Raw genomic sequence first — 19970 nt, forward strand, 5'->3', positions numbered from 1 at the left:
TTTTTTGAGTTGTGGCGACCAGAATTGTACACAGTATTCAAGGTGCGGTCTCACCATGGAACGATACAGAGGCATTATGACATTTTCCGTTCTATTAACCATTCCCTTCCTAATAATTCCTAACATTCTGTTTGCTTTTTTGACTGCTGCAGCACACTGAGCCGATGATTTTAAAGTATTATCCACTGTGATGCCTAGATCTTTTTCCAGGGTGGTAGCTCCTAATATGGAACCTAACATCGTATAACTACAGCAAGGGATCCAATAGCAATATTTTGAAAGAAAAACCCCAAAAGGGAACTTAAAGGAAAAAGAAAAGCAGTATAAATACAGCGGGGGTAAGAGAGGGGCAGGCTGAAGTAAATCATTACCCGCAGACTGCAAGACCGGTTTATCACTAAGGAAGAAGGATTAAAAAAATACATATGAAAGACCCTTATATTTCACAAGGCATTTACTGGAAATTTTAAAAGAAATAGAGCCCCAATCTGTAAAGCTCTAGGCCTTATCACAAGAAATTGTTGCCTCCTCTTCTGCGTTTGCCTTGATATTAAGATGAAGAAAAGCTTCAGAGTGGTGCCTAAAGAATAAACTCAGAACCCAATCTCAATCAGGTTGAAACACAAAGGTGACCACCATTGCACTGTTTGCACCAGGGCACTGTCTGAAGTTTCCAGCAATTGAGATAAATCCAAGTTTGGAGTTAAGGAATTCATACCCTGAGCACCTTCTTCCTAAACTGAGGTACTGCCGAGTCAGGAACCTTGAGGATATTTCCTTTGCTAAGATGTGTGGGAGTTTAGGAAAGTTTATAAAACTACGTATTTCATTTCCCAAGTTTGTTCTCTTTTATCAACAGATGCTGAGTGGGCTTCAAACTTTGCATATCCTGTTTCACTTCCTCTATTTCTTTTTGAAAGGACATTTCTGATTTTTCCAATGACATTACTCTATTTTCTATGATGTTCACTCTATCAACAACAGGATTCAACTGCAAAGCCATAGAAGTTCCAAGATTCACTATAGCCTCCCAAACAGAGTCAAGAGTAGTCAGTTTAGGTCTTACCAGGGAAGGTACAGGAAAATTACTCAGAGCTTATAGCAGGGGTGGAGATAGATTCAGCCTGGATCTGAGAGCCTCCCTCCATTGGTGAGCCAGCACTACCCATACCACGGCCATCTCCAGCATCCCAGGGAGTCCTGACCCTGAACACACCCCGGTCTCTGCAGGCTGCTGGGTTCGCTGGTGGAACCTTAACAAATCGAGGAAAGAGAGGACGACAAATCTGAGGGAGAAGCTGGCAACTCCTAACCAGCCTTCTCCCCCAAGGACAGCACTCTCGATCGACTCCCACGCTGAAGGTGAGCATCCATAGGGCCCGAGACGAAGGAAGCCCAGAGGACCACGGGATAAGACCTCTCCTTTGCCCTGCATTTTCGGGCCATGTGCAGCATTAGTGAAAGGTAAGCCTATTCAAGGCAAAAAAGACAGATGCCATAGCTCACGCAGACTGCTCTGTAGTGGTCATCTTGAATCCCCGTTAATCCTTCAATAGTTGTATTTTAATCGTTGCTATTCCTGAATAGCTAATCTCTGCCTTCTCTCCATAAATTGAGCTCATAATGGTTAAAAATTGAATTGGCAGTTTATCTCCAGTACTATGAAAAGTGGTAAATGAGCCAACAGCACAGCATCTAGTGTTGGGTAGGCTCAGCTGCATAACCTTCTGCAAGTTCCTAGCCAGGACAGGGACCTCAGCAACCTCACCTAAGGTGTATACATTGACAGGGGCCACCAGAGTGGGAAAGCAAAAGAAGGATGTCACACCGTCAGCCTCTTGCTCACTACTCCACCAATAACATTCCTGGGATTATCTCTGCCTGCCATGCATATCCTTTCAGCAGCATACAGCACAGCTACAAGTATAAACTACTACTCTCAATAAACCGCAATCATTTACTCTGCAGCAAGGTCTTGAGATATCCTACAACTAAAGGATGGTAAGAAATTATGGCAGATAAAGACCAAAATGGTCCATCCAGTCTACCTACCAAGGTGTTTGGGGATGTTACAGCACAGAACGTACTCAAGCCATCCATTCGGCCTCAGCGTCTCCAGTAAACACAACAGCACAGAACTTACCCAGGCCGGCCATTCTCAGCCTCTCTGGTATACACATTTTTTATTTTCTCTTCTCTTATTACTAGCAACGGTAACATGGAATAGACTTAGTTTTTGGGTACTTGCCAGGTTCTTATGGCCTGGATTGGCCACTGTTGGAAACAGGATGCTGGGCTTGATGGACCCTTGGTCTGACCCAGTATGGCATTTTCTTATGTTCTTATTTAGTCTTCTCACTGTTATGATTATTACAATGTAACATTTCTAACTTTTTGTTATATGTACACCGATGTGATGACTCTAGTTGAATATCGGTATATAAAAAAATAAATAAATACACGACAGCACAGAACGTCCCCAAGTCAGCCTCAGCCTCTCCGGTATACACGACAGCACCGAACGTCCCCAAGTCAGCCTCAGCCTCTCCGGTATACACGACAGCACCGAACGTCCCCAAGTCAGCCTCAGGCTCTCCGGTATACACGACAGCACCGAACGTCCCCAAGTCAGCCTCAGCCTCTCCGGTATACACGACAGCACAGAACGTCCCCAAGTCAGCCTCAGCCTCTCCGGTATACAAGACAGCACCGAACGTCCCCAAGTCAGCCTCAGGCTCTCCAGTATACACGACAGCACCGAACGTCCCCAAGTCAGCCTCAGCCTCTCCGGTATACACGACAGCACCGAACGTCCCCAAGTCAGCCTCAGCCTCTCCGGTATACACGACAGCACCGAACGTCCCCAAGTCAGCCTCAGCCTCTCCGGTATACACGACAGCACCGAACGTCCCCAAGTCAGCCTCAGGCTCTCCAGTATACACGACAGCACCGAACGTCCCCAAGTCAGCCTCAGGCTCTCCAGTATACACGACAGCACAGAACGTCCCCAAGTCAGCCTCAGCCTCTCTGGTATACATGACAGCACCGAACATCCCCAAGTCAGCCTCAGGCTCTCCGGTATACACGACAGCACCGAACGTCCCCAAGTCAGCCTCAGCCTCTCCGGTATACACGACAGCACAGAATGTACCCAGGCTGGCCGGCCAGACTCAGCATCTCCAGTAAACAAGACAGCACAGAACATATGTAGGCTGGCCGGTTGGCCATTCTCAGCCTCTCTGATATACACAACAAAGAATGTACACAGGCCGGCCATTCTCAGCCTCTCCAATATAAACGACAGCACAGGATGTACTGAGGCCGGCCAGTCTCAGCATCTCCAGTAAACAAGACAGCACAGTACATATGTAGGCTGGCCGGTTGGCCATTCTCAGCCTCTCCAATATACACAACACAGAATGTACCCAGGCCGGCCTCTGTCTCTCTAGAATACACGACAGCACAGGATGTATCCATGCCGGCCAGCCTCAACCGTTCTGGTATGCAGGACAGCACAAAGGTTATGCAGGCCAGCTGTGAGGACTGTAAAAGCAGAAGCTGTTTGGATGAGGATGGTAAATTCATAACACAGAGATGGGGGACAGCAAAGCCCTCCTTTCTTGGCAGGGGAGAGGGGATCAGTATGCCAAGCCTTAGCACATGCCAAATGTGAAATGAAAGAAGCTGGGCAGCTCATAATCCAGAAGTCAGAATGAGTTGTAAATGCCTCTGAAAGCTGCCTCCATGGGTTCCCCTGCAACACCAAAGCGTATTAGGAGCAGCCATTCAACAGTTATACTGCTCCAGGGTAACTTAGCTACTCTTTCCTTGCCCTGGAGCTGGAACACAGAAGCAAGAAAAGAGCAGCAGTATATCTAGACCCAAAGCTATCCCTGCTGCAGGGTTTCACTTCTGCCCAGCGGAGCATCACGCATCACCGAACGCCACCCACGCAGTTTCTAACACGGCTATTTACCATAAATTGTACCAGGAGTTCCCAGATACAGACTCTCTTCTTCATTATTAAAATACATTCAGATTCTCTTTATTAACATTACATTTAAACACTGAGAAACCTTTCCCACAAATTCTTTTTCAATAAGAGGAGCCAGGAAAGTGACAGAATTAAAGGAAGGAAGACCCCCAGAGACTGATAAGGATCTGCAAACAGAGAAGGCAGATACAATGCAGCTGCCAATATCTTCTCTTTACCCAGGATACTATGTCAGAGCTGTCCACATTTGAGTTCTGGCACTAACCCAGTGGCAAAGCTGGCAACAGCGTGTTCTGCTTTCATATGGGACCACTGAAGGTGCACTGGGGGAGCACGAACATCCACAGAGATGTTCCCGCTTGTTCATTCCTGGATTTGTAGCTTCTGCCTCAATGTATTGTGCTTTTAGTACTGATTTCTCCCTTCATAGACAACATGCAGTTACCAGAATGCATTAGGGGTGGCCGACTTAATGCCTCCATCCATAAAAAGGTTCAATTGGCAGATGCAGCTACAAACTGTACAAAAGGAGAGGTGCTCCATTTTACCTACAAAGTATATATTATGAGCATGGAGGCAGGAAAGAGAGAAGAACCCCAGATCTGCTCACTACTCTTCCTCAAGCCAGGGCTGGCACGCTTTCACTGGCCCTGAATAGCACACTGTTTATAAAATGAGGGAGAGATGCCAAGGGATGAATGTCTTGAAGTCCTTCAGTACACGGGAACTGGGGAGAACTGGTATATGGGGGAGACTCAGATCTGGAACTCACCACAGTCTATGTTCAGGATGTGCCAGAGTGCAGTTTTATAATAAATAAAAATGAACTGCACTTACTTCTGTAAGAATTCCTCCAGGCCACAAAGCTTGAGAACATAGTCATTCACATCAATACTGTGCAGCTCATCATGGGTGTAGCAAAGTGTCTGATAAATCAGGAGATCCACTGTTGAAGAACCTGAAGGGAGAGAAAAGACAGAGCGCACTCTCTACTTATCTTCCTCCTTTTGAGGTCTATTATCCCCTGCCACTGGCTGTGGGACCACCAGTACTCCCTGCCACTGGCTGCAAGGCTACTGCCACCCCTCCCTGCCACCAGTAGTAGCTCCTCCATAATTTCTTTTTTTTATATGGCTGCAGAGCCTCAGCATCTTTTCCCCTATGTCCAGACTTACAATCACAAGTGAAGGTGAGGGGCTCCCTCAGGCTGTCACACATCACAGTCACTTTCAGGCTGACTCCATGGCCTAGCTGCTCTGGGCTCAAGTTCACAGGACTCCACACAAAACCAGTGCTGGGGTAATCAGTGCTGCCATATCCAGAACGCAGGCTGGGGGAGGGGAGAAAGCAAGAGAAGGTAAAGCCCACTTACTGGGCAGCACCCGGATCGTTGACGAATTCTCTAACTATGACACACATTGCCAGACTCTTCATGCCTAGAGGAAACAGTGTCAAAACCATTATGTGGCAGTCACTATTTATACATCTGCAAATAATTCCTCCCTTATTTCCAAGGGAAGGAATTATATGGCACTCACTTCAGTTAGTAAAATGTCTACACTATGGCTGCAGACATTAAAGTTCTGCAGCACAAGGCAACAAGAAGCAGCCCAGAACGGCATTTGAAGGCAGAGCTACAGCAAAGCCTGGAATGTTCACTACATTTCAAGTCTTCTGCTTACTGACCTGATGACAGGAGTTTAGCTCTGGAAAGCGTATCCCAGATTATTGAATTAGTCCAACAAAGGAATCACCTATTTCTACAAATTCAAGTAGACTAACACAAAAACCACAATATTTTTACCTGCAATAATACCACCATTGTACTAGGATAGCAGGGGGTGCTGCAGGGCAGGAGGGAGGTGCATGTGCAGAGCTGTGTGTGAGGGTCTCAGTACTGGAATAGCAGGGGGTGCTGCAGGGCAGGAGTGAGGTGCATAGGCAGAGCTGTGTGTGGGGTTTCAGTACTGGAATAGCAGGGGGTGCTGCAGGGCAGGAGTGAGGTGCATTGGCAGAGCTGTGTGTGAGGGTCTCAGTACTGGAATAGCAGGGGGTGCTGCAGGGCAGGAGTGAGGTGCATAGGCAGAGCTGTGTGTGGGGTCTCAGTACTGGAATAACAGGGGGAGCTGCAGGGCAGGAGTGAGGTGCATTGGCAGAGCTGTGTGTGAGGGTCTCAGTCCTGGAATAGCAGGGGATGCTGCAGGGCAGGAGTGAGGTGCATTGGCAGAGCTGTGTGTGGGGTCTCAGTACTGGAATAGCAGGGGGTGCTGCAGGGCAGGAGTGAGGTGCATTGGCAGAGCTGTGTGTGAGGGTCTCAGTCCTGGAATAGCAGGGGATGCTGCAGGGCAGGAGTGAGGTGCATTGGCAGAGCTGTGTGTGAGGGTCTCAGTACTGGAATAGCAGGAGGTGCTGCAGGGCAGGAGTGAGGTGCATGTGCAGAGCTGTGTGTGAGGGTCTCAGTACTGGAATAGCAGGGGATGCTGCAGGGCAGGAGTGAGGTGCATGTGCAGAGCTGTGTGTGAGGGTCTCAGTACTGGAATAGCAGGGGGTGCTGCAGGGCAGGAGTGAGGTGCATGGGCAGAGCTGTGTGTGAGGGTCTCAGTACTGGAATAGCAGGAGGTGCTGCAGGGCAGGAGTGCGGTGCATTGGCAGAGCTGTGTGTGAGGGTCTCAGTCCTGGAATAGCAGGGGATGCTGCAGGGCAGGAGTGAGGTGCATTGGCAGAGCTGTGTGTGAGGGTCTCAGTCCTGGAATAGCAGGGGATGCTGCAGGGCAGGAGTGAGGTGCATGGGCAGAGCTGTGTGTGAGGGTCTCAGTACTGGAATAGCAGGGGGTGCTGCAGGGCAGGAGTGAGGTGCATTGGCAGAGCTGTGTGTGAGGGTCTCAGTATTGGAATAGCAGGGGGTGCTGCAGGGCAGGAGTGAGGTGCATTGGCAGAGCTGTGTGTGAGGGTCTCAGTCCTGGAATAGCAGGGGATGCTGCAGGGCAGGAGTGAGGTGCATTGGCAGAGCTGTGTGTGAGGGTCTCAGTCCTGGAATAGCAGGGGGTGCTGCAAGGCAGGAGTGAGGAGCATTGGCAGAGCTGTGTGTGAGGGTCTCAGTACTGGAATAGCAGGGGGTGCTGCAGGGCAGGAGTGAGGTGCATGTGCAGAGCTGTGTGTGAGGGTCTCAGTTCTGGAATAGCAGGGGGTGCTGCAGGGCAGGAGTGCGGTGGAGTAGGTAGAATACTAGTGGTTAGAGCAGTGGGCTGGGAAGCCAGGGATGTAATCCCTACTGCCGCTCCTTGTGACCTTGGGCAAGTGGCTTCATCCTCTATTGCCTCAGGTGCAGAGTTTGATTGTGAGCCCTCTAGGGCCAGGGAAATTCCTCCAGTACCTGAATAAAACTCACCTAGGAGCTCCCACAGAAAAGGTGTGAGGTAAATGTAAATAAATAGAAAGAAAGAAAATGGTGTGCACTGGCCGAGCTGTGTATGGGAGAAGCTTGCACTGAGCAGGCGCATTAATCAGCAGTTTAGACAATGGAGGGGATATTCCATTGGTGGCCTGAGAGCTCTGCATTGGCGGAGGCTTGGCTTTGGCCTGAGATGTGCTGGGGACTGCAGTCATTCTCCTAAGAACAGGAGATGCTGGCACAGTACCAGGCGCACACAGTGATCGCCTGTCCCTGGTGACAGCCATTTCTTGTGATCATCACTTCCAGCTGCTAATGCTCCCAGTCTGCTCTGCTTAGCAATGTTAGCATGCAAATGAGGGCAGTGGCTGAGACACTTACACATCCAGCATGTGGCAAAAGGCTGCAATCTCTTCGTCGCGCTCCTCAGACACCTCAAAGAGCTCGTAGCCATTAGACAGGGACTGCAGTCTCGAAGATGGCAGAGGAACCTGGGACTGGCACAATACACAGCAGCTCAGCCATTATTACAGGAACAGCCAAAAGAAATCCAGTCCAGTACCGGGACACTAAAATAAGTTTATCTGGCTAAAGTTATGTGGCTACGTAAGGCAGATAATGGCACTCCACACCGGGACCACCGACACAGCCAGATGATAAAGTTACCTGGCTATAGGCAAAGTCAGACCAGCAGGACTTTTAAATCCTGGTGTTTATCTGGCTAATAACCAAAAACTCAGTGCTGAATACGGACTTGTAAGTTTTTGGGACAAAGGCACACTCAGACACGCACGTGCCTACACACCCACAGGCAGACAGACAGATATACTCAAGGAAAGGTACGCACACATGACAACACAGGCAGGCAGATACCCTGCAAAGTCAGACAGCACTATCTGTCTCCTTAAACTCCCGTACAGTAATATACAATACGTAAGCAATCACACTGACCATGGGAACACACAAGACAAACATAGGGAAACATGAAAACAAGTAACCCGGCCATTTCTAATCCCCTTCTGCTCCTCCTTTCACACACAACCTGCTGGAGTTAGGGGAATGGTTTCATCTTTGGGAGGGTGGAGAGGAGCATGAAGAGAGCCAGAGCTGATACTTCAGATTTCCTGCTGCCCGCCTGGGAGGGGGCTCCTGCAGCAGAGGGAAGAGCAGAGTGCAGCAGCCCCCTCAATCCCTCACCCTTTCAGAGAGAACAATGGGCTGCTCTGTCAGGACACAGCCAGCAGGAAGAGAGACCTGGGAGCAGCTCCAGGGAAACTCCTCAGGAAGATCAGGGACAAAGCAAAGAGGAAAGATAGCTGAGGAAGGACAGAAAGCCCGGAGCACCCCCTCCCCCAGCTCCCACACACACAGCGACACTGTCCCAGGAGCACCCCTCCCCCACCTCACACACACACAGCGACACTGTCCCAGGAGCGTACACACACACAAACACACAGTGACACTGTCCCAGGAGTGTACACACACACAAACACACACACACAGTGACACTGTCCCAGGAGTGTACACACACAGACAGTGACACTGTCCCAGGAGCACTCCCTCCCCCACCTCACACACACACACACAGTGACACTGTCCCAGGAGCATACACACACACACACACACAGCGACACTGTCCCAGGAGCACCCCTCCCCCACCTCACACACACACAGCGACACTGTCCCAGGAGCACCCCTCCCCCACCTCACACACACACAGCGACACTGTCCCAGGAGCGTACACACACACAAACACACACACACAGTGACACTGTCCCAGGAGTGTACACACACAGTGACACTGTCCCAGGAGCACCCCCTCCCCCACCTCACACACACACACACACACACACACACAGTGACACTGTCCCAGGAGCATACACACACACACACACACAGCGACACTGTCCCAGGAGCACCCCCTCCCCCACCTCACACACACACACAGCGACACTGTCCCAGGAACGTACACACACACACACACACACACACACACAGTGACACTGTCCCAGGAGCATACACACACACACACACACACAGTGACACTGTCCCAGGAGCGTACACACACACATACAATGACACTGTCCGAGGAGCGTACACACACACACAAGAGTGACACTGTCCCAGGAGCGTACACACACACACACACACACACACAGTGACACTGTCCCAGGAGCGTACACACACACACACACACACACAGTGACACTGTCCCAGGAATGTACACACACACACAGTGACACTGTCCCAGTAACGTACACACACACACAGTGACACTGTCCCAGGAGTACCCCCTCCCCCACCTCACACAGCGACACTGTCCAAGGAATGTATACACACACACACACAGTGACACTGTCCCAGGAGCATACACACACACACACACAGTGACACTATCCCAGGAGCGTACACACACACACGGTGACACTATCCCAGGAGCGTGTACACACACACAGTGACACTATCCCAGGAGCATACACACACACAGTGACACTGTCCCAGGAGTGTACACACACAGTGACACTGTCCCAGGAGCACCCCCTCCCCCACCTCACACACACACACACAGTGACACTGTCCCAGGAGCATACACACACACACACACACACAGCGACACTGTCCCAGGAGCACCCCCTCCCCCAGCTCACACACACACACAGCGACACTGTCCCAGGAACGTACACACACACACACACACACAGTGACACTGTCCCAGGAGCGTACACACACACACACACAGAGTGACACTGTCCCAGGAGCGTACACACACACAGTGACACTGTCCCAGGAGCGTACACACACACAGTGACACTGTCCCAGGAGCGTACACACACACACACACACACACACAGTGACACTGTCCCAGGAACGTACACACACACACAGTGACACTGTCCCAGGAGCGTACACACACACACACACACACACACACAGTGACACTGTCCCAGGAACGTACACACACACACACACAGTGACACTGTCCCAGGAGTACCCCCTCCCCCACCTCACACAGCGACACTGTCCAAGGAATGTATACACACACACACACAGTGACACTGTCCCAGGAGCATACACACACACACACACAGTGACACTATCCCAGGAGCGTACACACACACACACACACACACGGTGACACTATCCCAGGAGCGTGTACACACACACAGTGACACTATCCCAGGAGCGTACACACACACACACACACACGGTGACACTATCCCAGGAGCGTGTACACACACACAGTGACACTATCCCAGGAGTGTACACACACACACAGTGACACTATCCCAGGAGTGTACACACATACACACACACGGTGACACTATCCCAGGAGTGTAAACACACACACACAGTGACACTGTCCCAGGAGCGTACACACACACACACACACACACACGGTGACACTATCCCAGGAGCGTGTACACACACAGAGTGACACTATCCCAGGAGCATACACACACACACACGGTGACACTATCCCAGGAGTGTACACACACACACACAGTGACACTGTCCCAGGAGCGTACACACACACACACACGGTGACACTATCCCAGGAGCGTGTACACACACACAGTGACACTATCCCAGGAGCATACACACACACACACGGTGACACTATCCCAGGAGCGTACACACACACACACAGTGACACTGTCCCAGGAGCGTACACACACACACAGTGACACTATCCCAGGAGTGTACACACATACACACACACGGTGACACTATCCCAGGAGTGTAAACACACACACACGGTGACACTGTCCCAGGAGTGTACACACACACATACACACACACGGTGACACTGTCCCAGGAGTGTACACACACACACACAGTGACACTGTCCCAGGAGCGTACACACACACACACACACACGGTGACACTATCCCAGGAGCGTGTACACACACACAGTGACACTATCCCAGGAGCATACACACACACACACGGTGACACTATCCCAGGAGTGTACACACATACACACACACACACGGTGACACTGTCCCAGGAGCGTACACACACACACACAGTGACACTGTCCCAGGAGCGTACACACACACACACACACAGTGACACTGTCCCAGGAGCGTACACACACACACAGTGACACTATCCCAGGAGCGTACACACATACACACACAGTGACACTATCCCAGGAGCGTACACACACACACACAGTGACACTATCCCAGGAGCGTACACACATACACACACAGTGACACTATCCCAGGAGCGTACACACATACACACACAGTGACACTATCCCAGGAGTGTACACACATACATACACACACACACACAGTGACACTGTCCCAGGAGTGTACACACACACAGTGACACTGTCCCAGGAGCGTACACACACACACACACACAGTGACACTATCCCAGGAGCGTACACACACACACAGTGACACTATCCCAGGAGCGTACACACACACACACGGTGACACTGTCCCAGGAGCGCGCACACATACACACACAGTGACACTGTCCCAGGAGCGCACACACACACACACACAGTGACACTATCCCAGGAGTGTACACACACACACACACAGTGACACTATCCCAGGAGTGTACACACACACACACACAGTGACACTATCCCAGGAGTGTACACACACACACACACAGTGACACTATCCCAGGAGTGTACACACACACACACACACAGACAGTGACACTGTCCCAGGAGCGTACACACACACACCACACACACAGACAGTGACACTGTCCCAGGAGCGCACACACACACACCACACACACAGACAGTGACACTGTCCCAGGAGCGCACACACACACACCACACACACAGACAGTGACACTGTCCCAGGAGCGCACACACACACACACACATTGACACTGTCCGAGTACAACCCATACTCTCACATTCTCAGTGACACTGTGTGCAGAGGTACTCCTGGTTCGATGTTTATGGTGGTATGTGTCCATACGTACAGATATACCGAGCAGCACTGTTTTAGGAAGATTCCACCATGCACAAAACAATCTGACGTTTACAAACGGAGTCAAAGCTTGGCTATTAGGGCATTTTTTAGCTATAAGGAATGATGGGATGGGCAAGTAGCATGATAAAAAGGACAGATCGCTTTTATAAGCGATCACTTTTATTTTTCTCTGATGCTTTTAATACTGTGCATTTATTATTGATGTTCCTTGCCTCAGTGTCCGAACAGTGGGTAACCAAATATGAATAAATCAATACCATGCGTGTGCATACACGCTTCATGCTGCCTCAGGAGTGCACTACCACACACAGACACCTGCAGTTCACACACTACTAATGAACAGCTTCTCACCAGCTCCATGGATATCCTGCGGTTTTTGACTGGGACGATATTTTTCTGGTTACTGGATCTGTAGGTCCGAGGTGGCACCTGAGGAGGCAACGTCTTGCTACGGGCAACAGGCTTCCCTGGAGTCTCCATATGGAAAACACTTCTGCCTTCTTTCCATTCCCTGGTAGCCTCTTTCAGCAGTACCGTGTCATATGTGGATTTCAGGTTCAGCTTCGCAATCGCATCGTTGATGCCATCGTAGTCCATGGGCATGAAATCTTCCTCAGATATCCTCCTGTCCAGCAGCTTCCCATTGCAGTGGTCATGCTCCTTGCTCAACACATTTATAACATTAGGCTGTAGTGTCTTAAGAGAGGGTGGGGAGCCCCTGGAAGATGTAGGGGAGCCTCTGGGAGACGGCGGGGACCCTTTGTCGAAGGCCGAGAAATCCTTTTGAGGATGGCTCCTCTCAGAATTCCAGATGGATGTGCGAGGGGGCAGGGCTGGAGGCGACACCTTCTTTGGGGAGACGCCAACCTGGCTCGGCATCTCCAGCAGGGGACGACCGTTCATCCCACTGAAGAACTTCCCATCGGAGTCGTCAAAAATGCACAAGTAATCCGTGGAGCTGGGCCATGCTTCCAGTGCTCCGGGTGAGGTTGCATTATTGACCCTGGAAGTTCTAGAGCCCTCTTCAGACGAGAACGAGTTATAATTCAGAGTGGGGTCAGAGCCAGAGAGCCCTCGCAGGATTTTCATATTGTTACAGTCGCTCTTCACTGGGTCATCCCAAGAGATGAGGGACCGGTCTCGGTTCTGTTTAACCAGATTCACGCCTTGGTGCGCCTGCTTGTCCTGCCGGAGTCTGGAGAGGGCATCATACTCCATCTGTAGAGCTTCAGCCAGAACCAACTCATGACTGCTGAGCCCAAGGGACTCCAGCGACCGCCACTGCTCACCATTACCCTGGGTGCCAGACATCTCTGGTGGAGGGGAGCACTACTTCTGCTTGGGATTAGGGTTTAAAAGCAAAGGCATACTGAACGTTGCAGCCCCTGTAAGAAGACAAAACAGCACAGACACATTTAAAAACACAGATAACAACCAAGGACACAGAATTAGAAACCTAGTGTTACACAATTTTCTAAAGGCTGAGAAAATTTATGCAAACTGCCATTCAAGCTTCCCTGTGTATAGCTCTGAAAATGCACCTCACTCCTGCCCTGCCCTGCAGCACCCCCTGCTATTCCAGCACTGAGACCCTCACACACACAGCTCTGCCCATGCACCTCACTCCTGCCCTGCAGCACCCTCTGCTATTCCAGTACTGAGACCCTCACACACAGCTCTGCCAATGCACCTCACTCCTGCCCTGCAGCACCCCCTGCTATTCCAGTACTGAGACCCTCACACACAGCTCTGCCAAGGCACCTCACTCCTGCCCTGCAGCACCCCCTGCTATTCCAGTACTGAGACCCTCACACACAGCTCTGCCAATGCTCCTCACTCCTGCCCTGCAGCACCCCCTGCTATTCCAGTACTGAGACCCTCACACACAGCTCTGCCAATGCACCTCACTCCTGCCCTGCAGCACCCCCTGCTATTCCAGTACTGAGACCCTCACACACAGCTCTGTCAATGCACCTCACTCCTGCCCTGCAGCACCCCCTGCTATTCCAGTACTGAGACCCTCACACACAGCTCTGCCAATGCACCTCACTCCTGCCCTGCAGCACCCCCTGCTATTCCAGTACTGAGACCCTCACACACAGCTCTGTCAATGCACCTCACTCCTGCCCTGCAGCACCCCCTGCTATTCCAGTACTGAGACCCTCACACACAGCTCTGCCAATGCACCTCACTCCTGCCCTGCAGCACCCCCTGCTATTCCAGTACTGAGACCCTCACACACAGCTCTGCCAATGCACCTCACTAGAGACCACTGCAGGAAAAGAAAAACAGAAGAGTGATTATGTTCCTGGGAAGATATTCTCAAGCCACATTAGAGGATCCCTAAAGACCTTCCATTCTCATCTGTGTGAAGATCAGTTGGGAGAGCAGGTAGCATGGGAGACAAGGTCCTGTTCTGTACAGGATTGCAGCTGAGCCACTTGGGAGGGTCACCTGCCAGGCACACTGCTCCTGTTCGTTTAGCATGGTGCCCATGTAATCCCACCTCCCTCGCCCTGACAGCATCACTTCAAGCACCAGGCACATGCAAGGCAGAAAGAGGCCAACAGCAGCAGGGAGCATAGAATACAACATGTGCAACAGATCACGAGAAGCAGAACAGTGATGCCAAGAATGCATTTCATCCCAACTCCCCTGCTTAGAATTACAGTCCCAGTGCAGAAAAGAGACATTTCTTCGCTGGATAAGAAGGGTTGGAATGTTTCCAAAAGGCACATGTAACTGGCTGACTTCTTCCCTGAATGGTGAAGCAGTACCAGGTAAAATAGTGAAGTCCCACCCTTTGCATCTATCACTTCTGGAAATCACATTAGAAAGCAACAGCACTTTCAGCAATCAGATGCATGCACTGGTTGAATGTGTTACACACTATTGTTCTGTGTACAGTATGCTCTTGTGCAGGTCTAGCACACGAGAAGGAGCCACCAGTGCGGTGCCTCCATCCACTAAGAGGTCTTATCAAACAGATGGAGGAGGATCTGGGGATATACACTTGGACCTGTTTTGGGAGAAGTCACTGTACAGGCGCACGGCACTCATGCAAATGTTTTCACAAAGATACCTTTTTATATCATAAGTAACCTCTCTGAGGCACATATATGAAATGCAGAAGGAACAGAGCCACTGAGCGGCTGCTCCCCTCAATCACCCAATAATGATGTTGGGGTTACAATGGTAAAACAAGGAGAGCAGCCGTGGACTGAGATGTGATTGCCAGAATAAGAGGGTGGGTCCTGCCAAAATCTGTGTGTTAAGTGCAGTCTGATTGCACTGTGGCTGCTTCTGACCAGGCTCTCTCCCACCCATTCATTCTGGGAACCACAAAGGAAGCCAGAAAGGCTGCATGGGTGGCTAAAGACAGGGAGATTGTATGTTTACAGTTCCAGCTTGGAATTCTGAGGCAGCAGGCAAAGGAAATGATATTCAATTCAAACCACCTTTCACTTGTGAGAACCAAACCACTGCAAAGTGGGAGCTCTAACAGCAAGGAAAGCTGAGCCTCCCCCCATACACAGCTCTGCCCATGCACCTCACTCCTGCCCTGCAGCACCCCCTGCTATTCCAGTACTGAGACCCTCACACACAGCTCTGCCCATGCACCTCACTCCTGCCCTGCAGCACCCCCTGCTATTCCAGTACTGAGACCCTCACACACAGCTCTGCCAATGCACCTCACTCCTGCCCTGCAGCACCCCCTGCTATTCCAGTACTGAGACCCTCACACACAGCTCTGCCAATGCTCCTCACTCCTGCCCTGCAGCACCCCCTGCTATTCCAGTACTGAGACCCTCACACACAGCTCTGCCAATGCTCCTCACTCCTGCCCTGCAGCACCTCCTGCTATTCCAGTACTGAGACCCTCACACACAGCTCTGCCAATGCACCTCACTCCTGCCCTGCAGCACCTCCTGCTATTCCAGTACTGAGACCCTCACACACAGCTCTGCCAATGCTCCTCACTCCTGCCCTGCAGCACCTCCTGCTATTCCAGTACTGAGACCCTCACACACAGCTCTGCCAATGCTCCTCACTCCTGCCCTGCAGCACCCCCTGCTATTCCAGTACTGAGACCCTCACACACAGCTCTGCCAGTGCACCTCACTCCTGCCCTGCACCACCCCCTGCTATTCCAGTACTGAGACCCTCACACACAGCTCTGCCCATGCACCTCACTCCTACCCTGCAGCACCCCCTGCTATTCCAGTACTGAGACCCTCACACACAGCTCTGCCCATTGCACCTCACTCCTGCCCTGTAGCACCCCCTGCTATTCCAGTACCGGTTCTTGATATAAGAAGGCAGTCAGAGTTCCTGAAACGAATAAGTAAGAGAGAACATGCTATACATTACCCATGACAGAAGAGATAGGAAAAAGCAGAAGCTTTTATAGATTTTATATTAAAACCAGGAAAGAGGTGAAGACATACCTATGGGACAGCCTGGATTAGGTCCAAAGGCAGGTGGGGGAGATACTAACTGTCCTATAAAGAGTCCATTAATTATATTAGGTTTCCCCTCCCTCTTCCGGTACACTCTCCTCTAGTAGGAGGAGGGGTATGAAAGTGCAGAAGATGTGACTGCTGTAAGATGCAGAAACAGTGTTGTTCCATGCCTCTGCTGCCTTGTATTAGCAAGCTGCTACTGCTATTACTGCTTCTTCAGAGCTCCTGCCATACCCTCCTATTTGGAAGTTCTCCTCCGCCATGGCCCACATGCCTGGAAGCCGCCTCATTCCTATGGCCACTGAAGCTTGGGTCTGCTTGCCCAGGTGACCTCCCTGAAGCCATGGCTGGCCTGCCCGCCTAGGTGTCTCTCGCTACCATCACTGCATATGTCAGAGCCTCAGATTGGGGAGACTGCAGTAGTGCAGCAAGAGGAAGCAGAGGAGAAGGGCTCTGTGGTGGTCTAATCTGCTTTTTACGTAGGAACAGAAGAGGCAGAGGACAGAGATTCCCAGTACATGAGAAATTAATTTCTATGCTGCAAAACTGAAGCATCCGAAATGCTGATCTGTGCAAAGTGAAAGGAGAGAAAGAGCCTTTCCTGTGAAAGTCTGCAGAATCTCTGCATGTTTATGAAGGTACAAACCCATGCTGAAAGGCACCTCCTTCCGCAGCTGATCCAGCATCCTGCTCCTTTGCCCCTCCCCCCTCTCCCAGAGAAATGGTTCTGTGCTAGCGACAATAAGAACCTGGGCTGGTCTACAGCTTCTTTGGACCCTACTGCGATGCAGAACTGCCTGATTTCCACCACCTGGCAATTCTCTGCTCAGCCCAGGGTGACAGCACATAGCACTGCTTAGATACTGGGGTTCATGTCTGATTCTTTCTAGGTAAACTGTGCCATGCTGAAGGTGTTTCACTGTCCTATCACCTGATGTCATCACTGACAAGGACCTCCCAGACAAATGGCACGCCACTCTCTCATCTGGTCATCCTTTGCATTATCTGGGGCCCCCCCCAGCTTATCTTTAGTTACACCTCAGATCTGCGGACCTAAGCACTAGCTTTCCTAACCTAGCAACCTATATAATGCACTCGGCTGTCTCCTACATCTATTCCATACAGGTACTCGGCACATCATCACTGTCAGTCCTGTTTTGAATCGCTGTTTTTGTTCTATTGGCTGTAATTGTTTCCTCATGTTAATTTATTATTTCATTTTTAATGTACAAATGTCTCACTGTTTCAAATGTTCCCTGTATCGCAGCCTTGCGTCTGTTCTGTTGTACTGTAAACCGGTGTGATTTGTATTTTTATACAGGAATGCCGGTATGTAAGAATCTTAAATCAATAAATCTCAGTGCAACTGCGCAGCATTCACTCAAAGTTCTGCTAAAACCTCTCTGCAGAGAACGAAAGCCAGAGAGCAACTGAGGTGCAGGGCACTGCGCCAAGAAGGAAATCTGCCATCACATTCCAGTTTTCTACGAAGAAAGTGATAGTACCACTACTTGTAAAAGCGACTAAACATCTAGATTTCAATCAATGAAGATGCATAAATCTGATATCACCTGCCCTCGGCAGAGCTTAGGCTCTTTTTAGTGCAGCCTTCCCACACCCCATGTATTCAGAGCTCCAAGACGTCTAAGAAATATAAGACAAAGGCCACTGGGCCTGTGGTCACCGAGCTGCTACAGCACGGTCTCAGTGTCCCACGATACCACAGCCACAGAATTTACTCTTTGCCTCTGCTGCAGATGCTCAGGAACCGTCTGGTGGCCAAAGCTGCCACCTGGGGCACCCTGCCTCTCTCTCCCATGTAGTGGCGTGGCCGGTCTGCCTCTCCTTACCGTGCCCTCTGCCTCAGTGCTGTGACCCAGGCTGCCCGACCCCCTCCCACTGCTCTGGGATGCTCTGCTCACAGCCATGGCTGCATTTAAGATTTTGGTGCCCGTGAGCAGGACGGGTTTCATTGCCAGAGAACAGACAGCAGGGAAGGGGGCTATGGAGGAGCCTCTCTGAAGCAGACCCAGCGCACAGCCTCAAAGCAAGCAAGCAAAGGCTCCTGTAGAGCCTGGAGATTTGGCACCGGTGGGGCCTCTGCCTAAGCCCAGGCCTCCCACCTGCCATGTGGAAGCTTCTTCTCTCCCCCCACCCCTGCTGCTGATTTGGGTCACTTCTCACTCCACTGGGCAGGTGAATGGCTCCCTTCTTCCTTCTCACGTTGCTGGCGCAGGAAGGCCACTTAATACTGTGACAAAGTAGATATCAGCAGATAAGGAGTAGTTAGAGCCCAGCCAGTCTGCTCTGCTCTAGTTAAGGACATCTCTCCAGCCAAGCCAGGCTGCCTACAGCAGACCATTCCTTATCCAAGCCAGTTTTGTCACATCCCCTTTGCAGTCCTAAATTAACATCTAGATTCTTCTCATCGCTTCACCCCAGGCACACGTCTAGTCCACACCAGCTCTACTGGTAGGTTATCCCAGTCATATGTACTTGCACAGCCTTCATTTGTGCTCATCCACACAACACCACAGCAAATGAAAGCCCAAATGATCCATCCAGTGTGCACCGCAAGCTGTTAAGGAGAATAATTGCCACCCTAAGCAGGTTACCCCCAGTGCCTTCTGTTCAGGGTAGTAACTGCTGCTCCATGCAGAGATATTACACCTAAAGTTAACACAGGTTACCCCGGGTCTTCCATTTCCATCCTGTAGCCTCTAGGGCACCTTTGTATTTATCCCTCGTCTTCATCATCTCTTCCAGGAGGGCATTCCAGACCTCCCTTTCTGTGAAGAAATATTTCCTGACATTATTCTTCAGTCTACCCCTTGGAGTTTTGATATTATGACCCCTAGTTCTATAGCTTCCTTTCCACTGGGACAAAGTTTGGTTCTTTTGTCTCATGAATTCCTTTCAAACATTTCAAAGTCTATCATATTGCCTCTGCCTGGCTTCTCCTCTCCTCTCCTCCAGGTCCTTCTGCCTCACAAGTCTTTTGGTACAAACCCTGCTCCTATCTCCTCCTGCGGCCACACGGCTTCCTCCAGCACTGCCACTGCTTGCACTGCAATGCCTCCTTCCCACTGCCCCCACTGTGGGGCTCGCACTGAGAAATGGGGGAATTCGAGAGAAGGGAGAGAAAGAGCGGA

The 19970-nt window shown here is 50.8% G+C and overlaps 1 protein-coding gene across 2 annotated transcripts in view; it reads right to left on the bottom strand.

Moving 5' to 3' along the window:
* Positions 1 to 19970, bottom strand: part of PIK3C2B (phosphatidylinositol-4-phosphate 3-kinase catalytic subunit type 2 beta) — a 138553-nt gene that overhangs the window by 118023 nt on the left and 560 nt on the right. Inside the window, exons 2-5 of one of the 2 annotated variants that reach the window (XM_029573843.1) lie at positions 12707 to 13740; positions 7767 to 7876; positions 5170 to 5324; positions 4832 to 4952 (exon numbers count right to left, since the gene is read on the bottom strand). In XM_029573843.1, coding sequence (XP_029429703.1) covers positions 4832 to 4952; positions 5170 to 5324; positions 7767 to 7876; positions 12707 to 13666 — 1346 coding nt within the window. In that variant the 5' untranslated portion in view covers positions 13667 to 13740. Of the gene's footprint in view, positions 1 to 4831; positions 4953 to 5169; positions 5325 to 7766; positions 7883 to 12706; positions 13741 to 19970 lie in introns of both variants that reach the window. The other variant, XM_029573842.1, reaches the window with a different exon arrangement.

This window comes from Rhinatrema bivittatum, chromosome 12 (assembly GCF_901001135.1).
Source record: "Rhinatrema bivittatum chromosome 12, aRhiBiv1.1, whole genome shotgun sequence".
In the NCBI taxonomy this organism is placed as follows: domain Eukaryota; kingdom Metazoa; phylum Chordata; class Amphibia; order Gymnophiona; family Rhinatrematidae; genus Rhinatrema; species Rhinatrema bivittatum.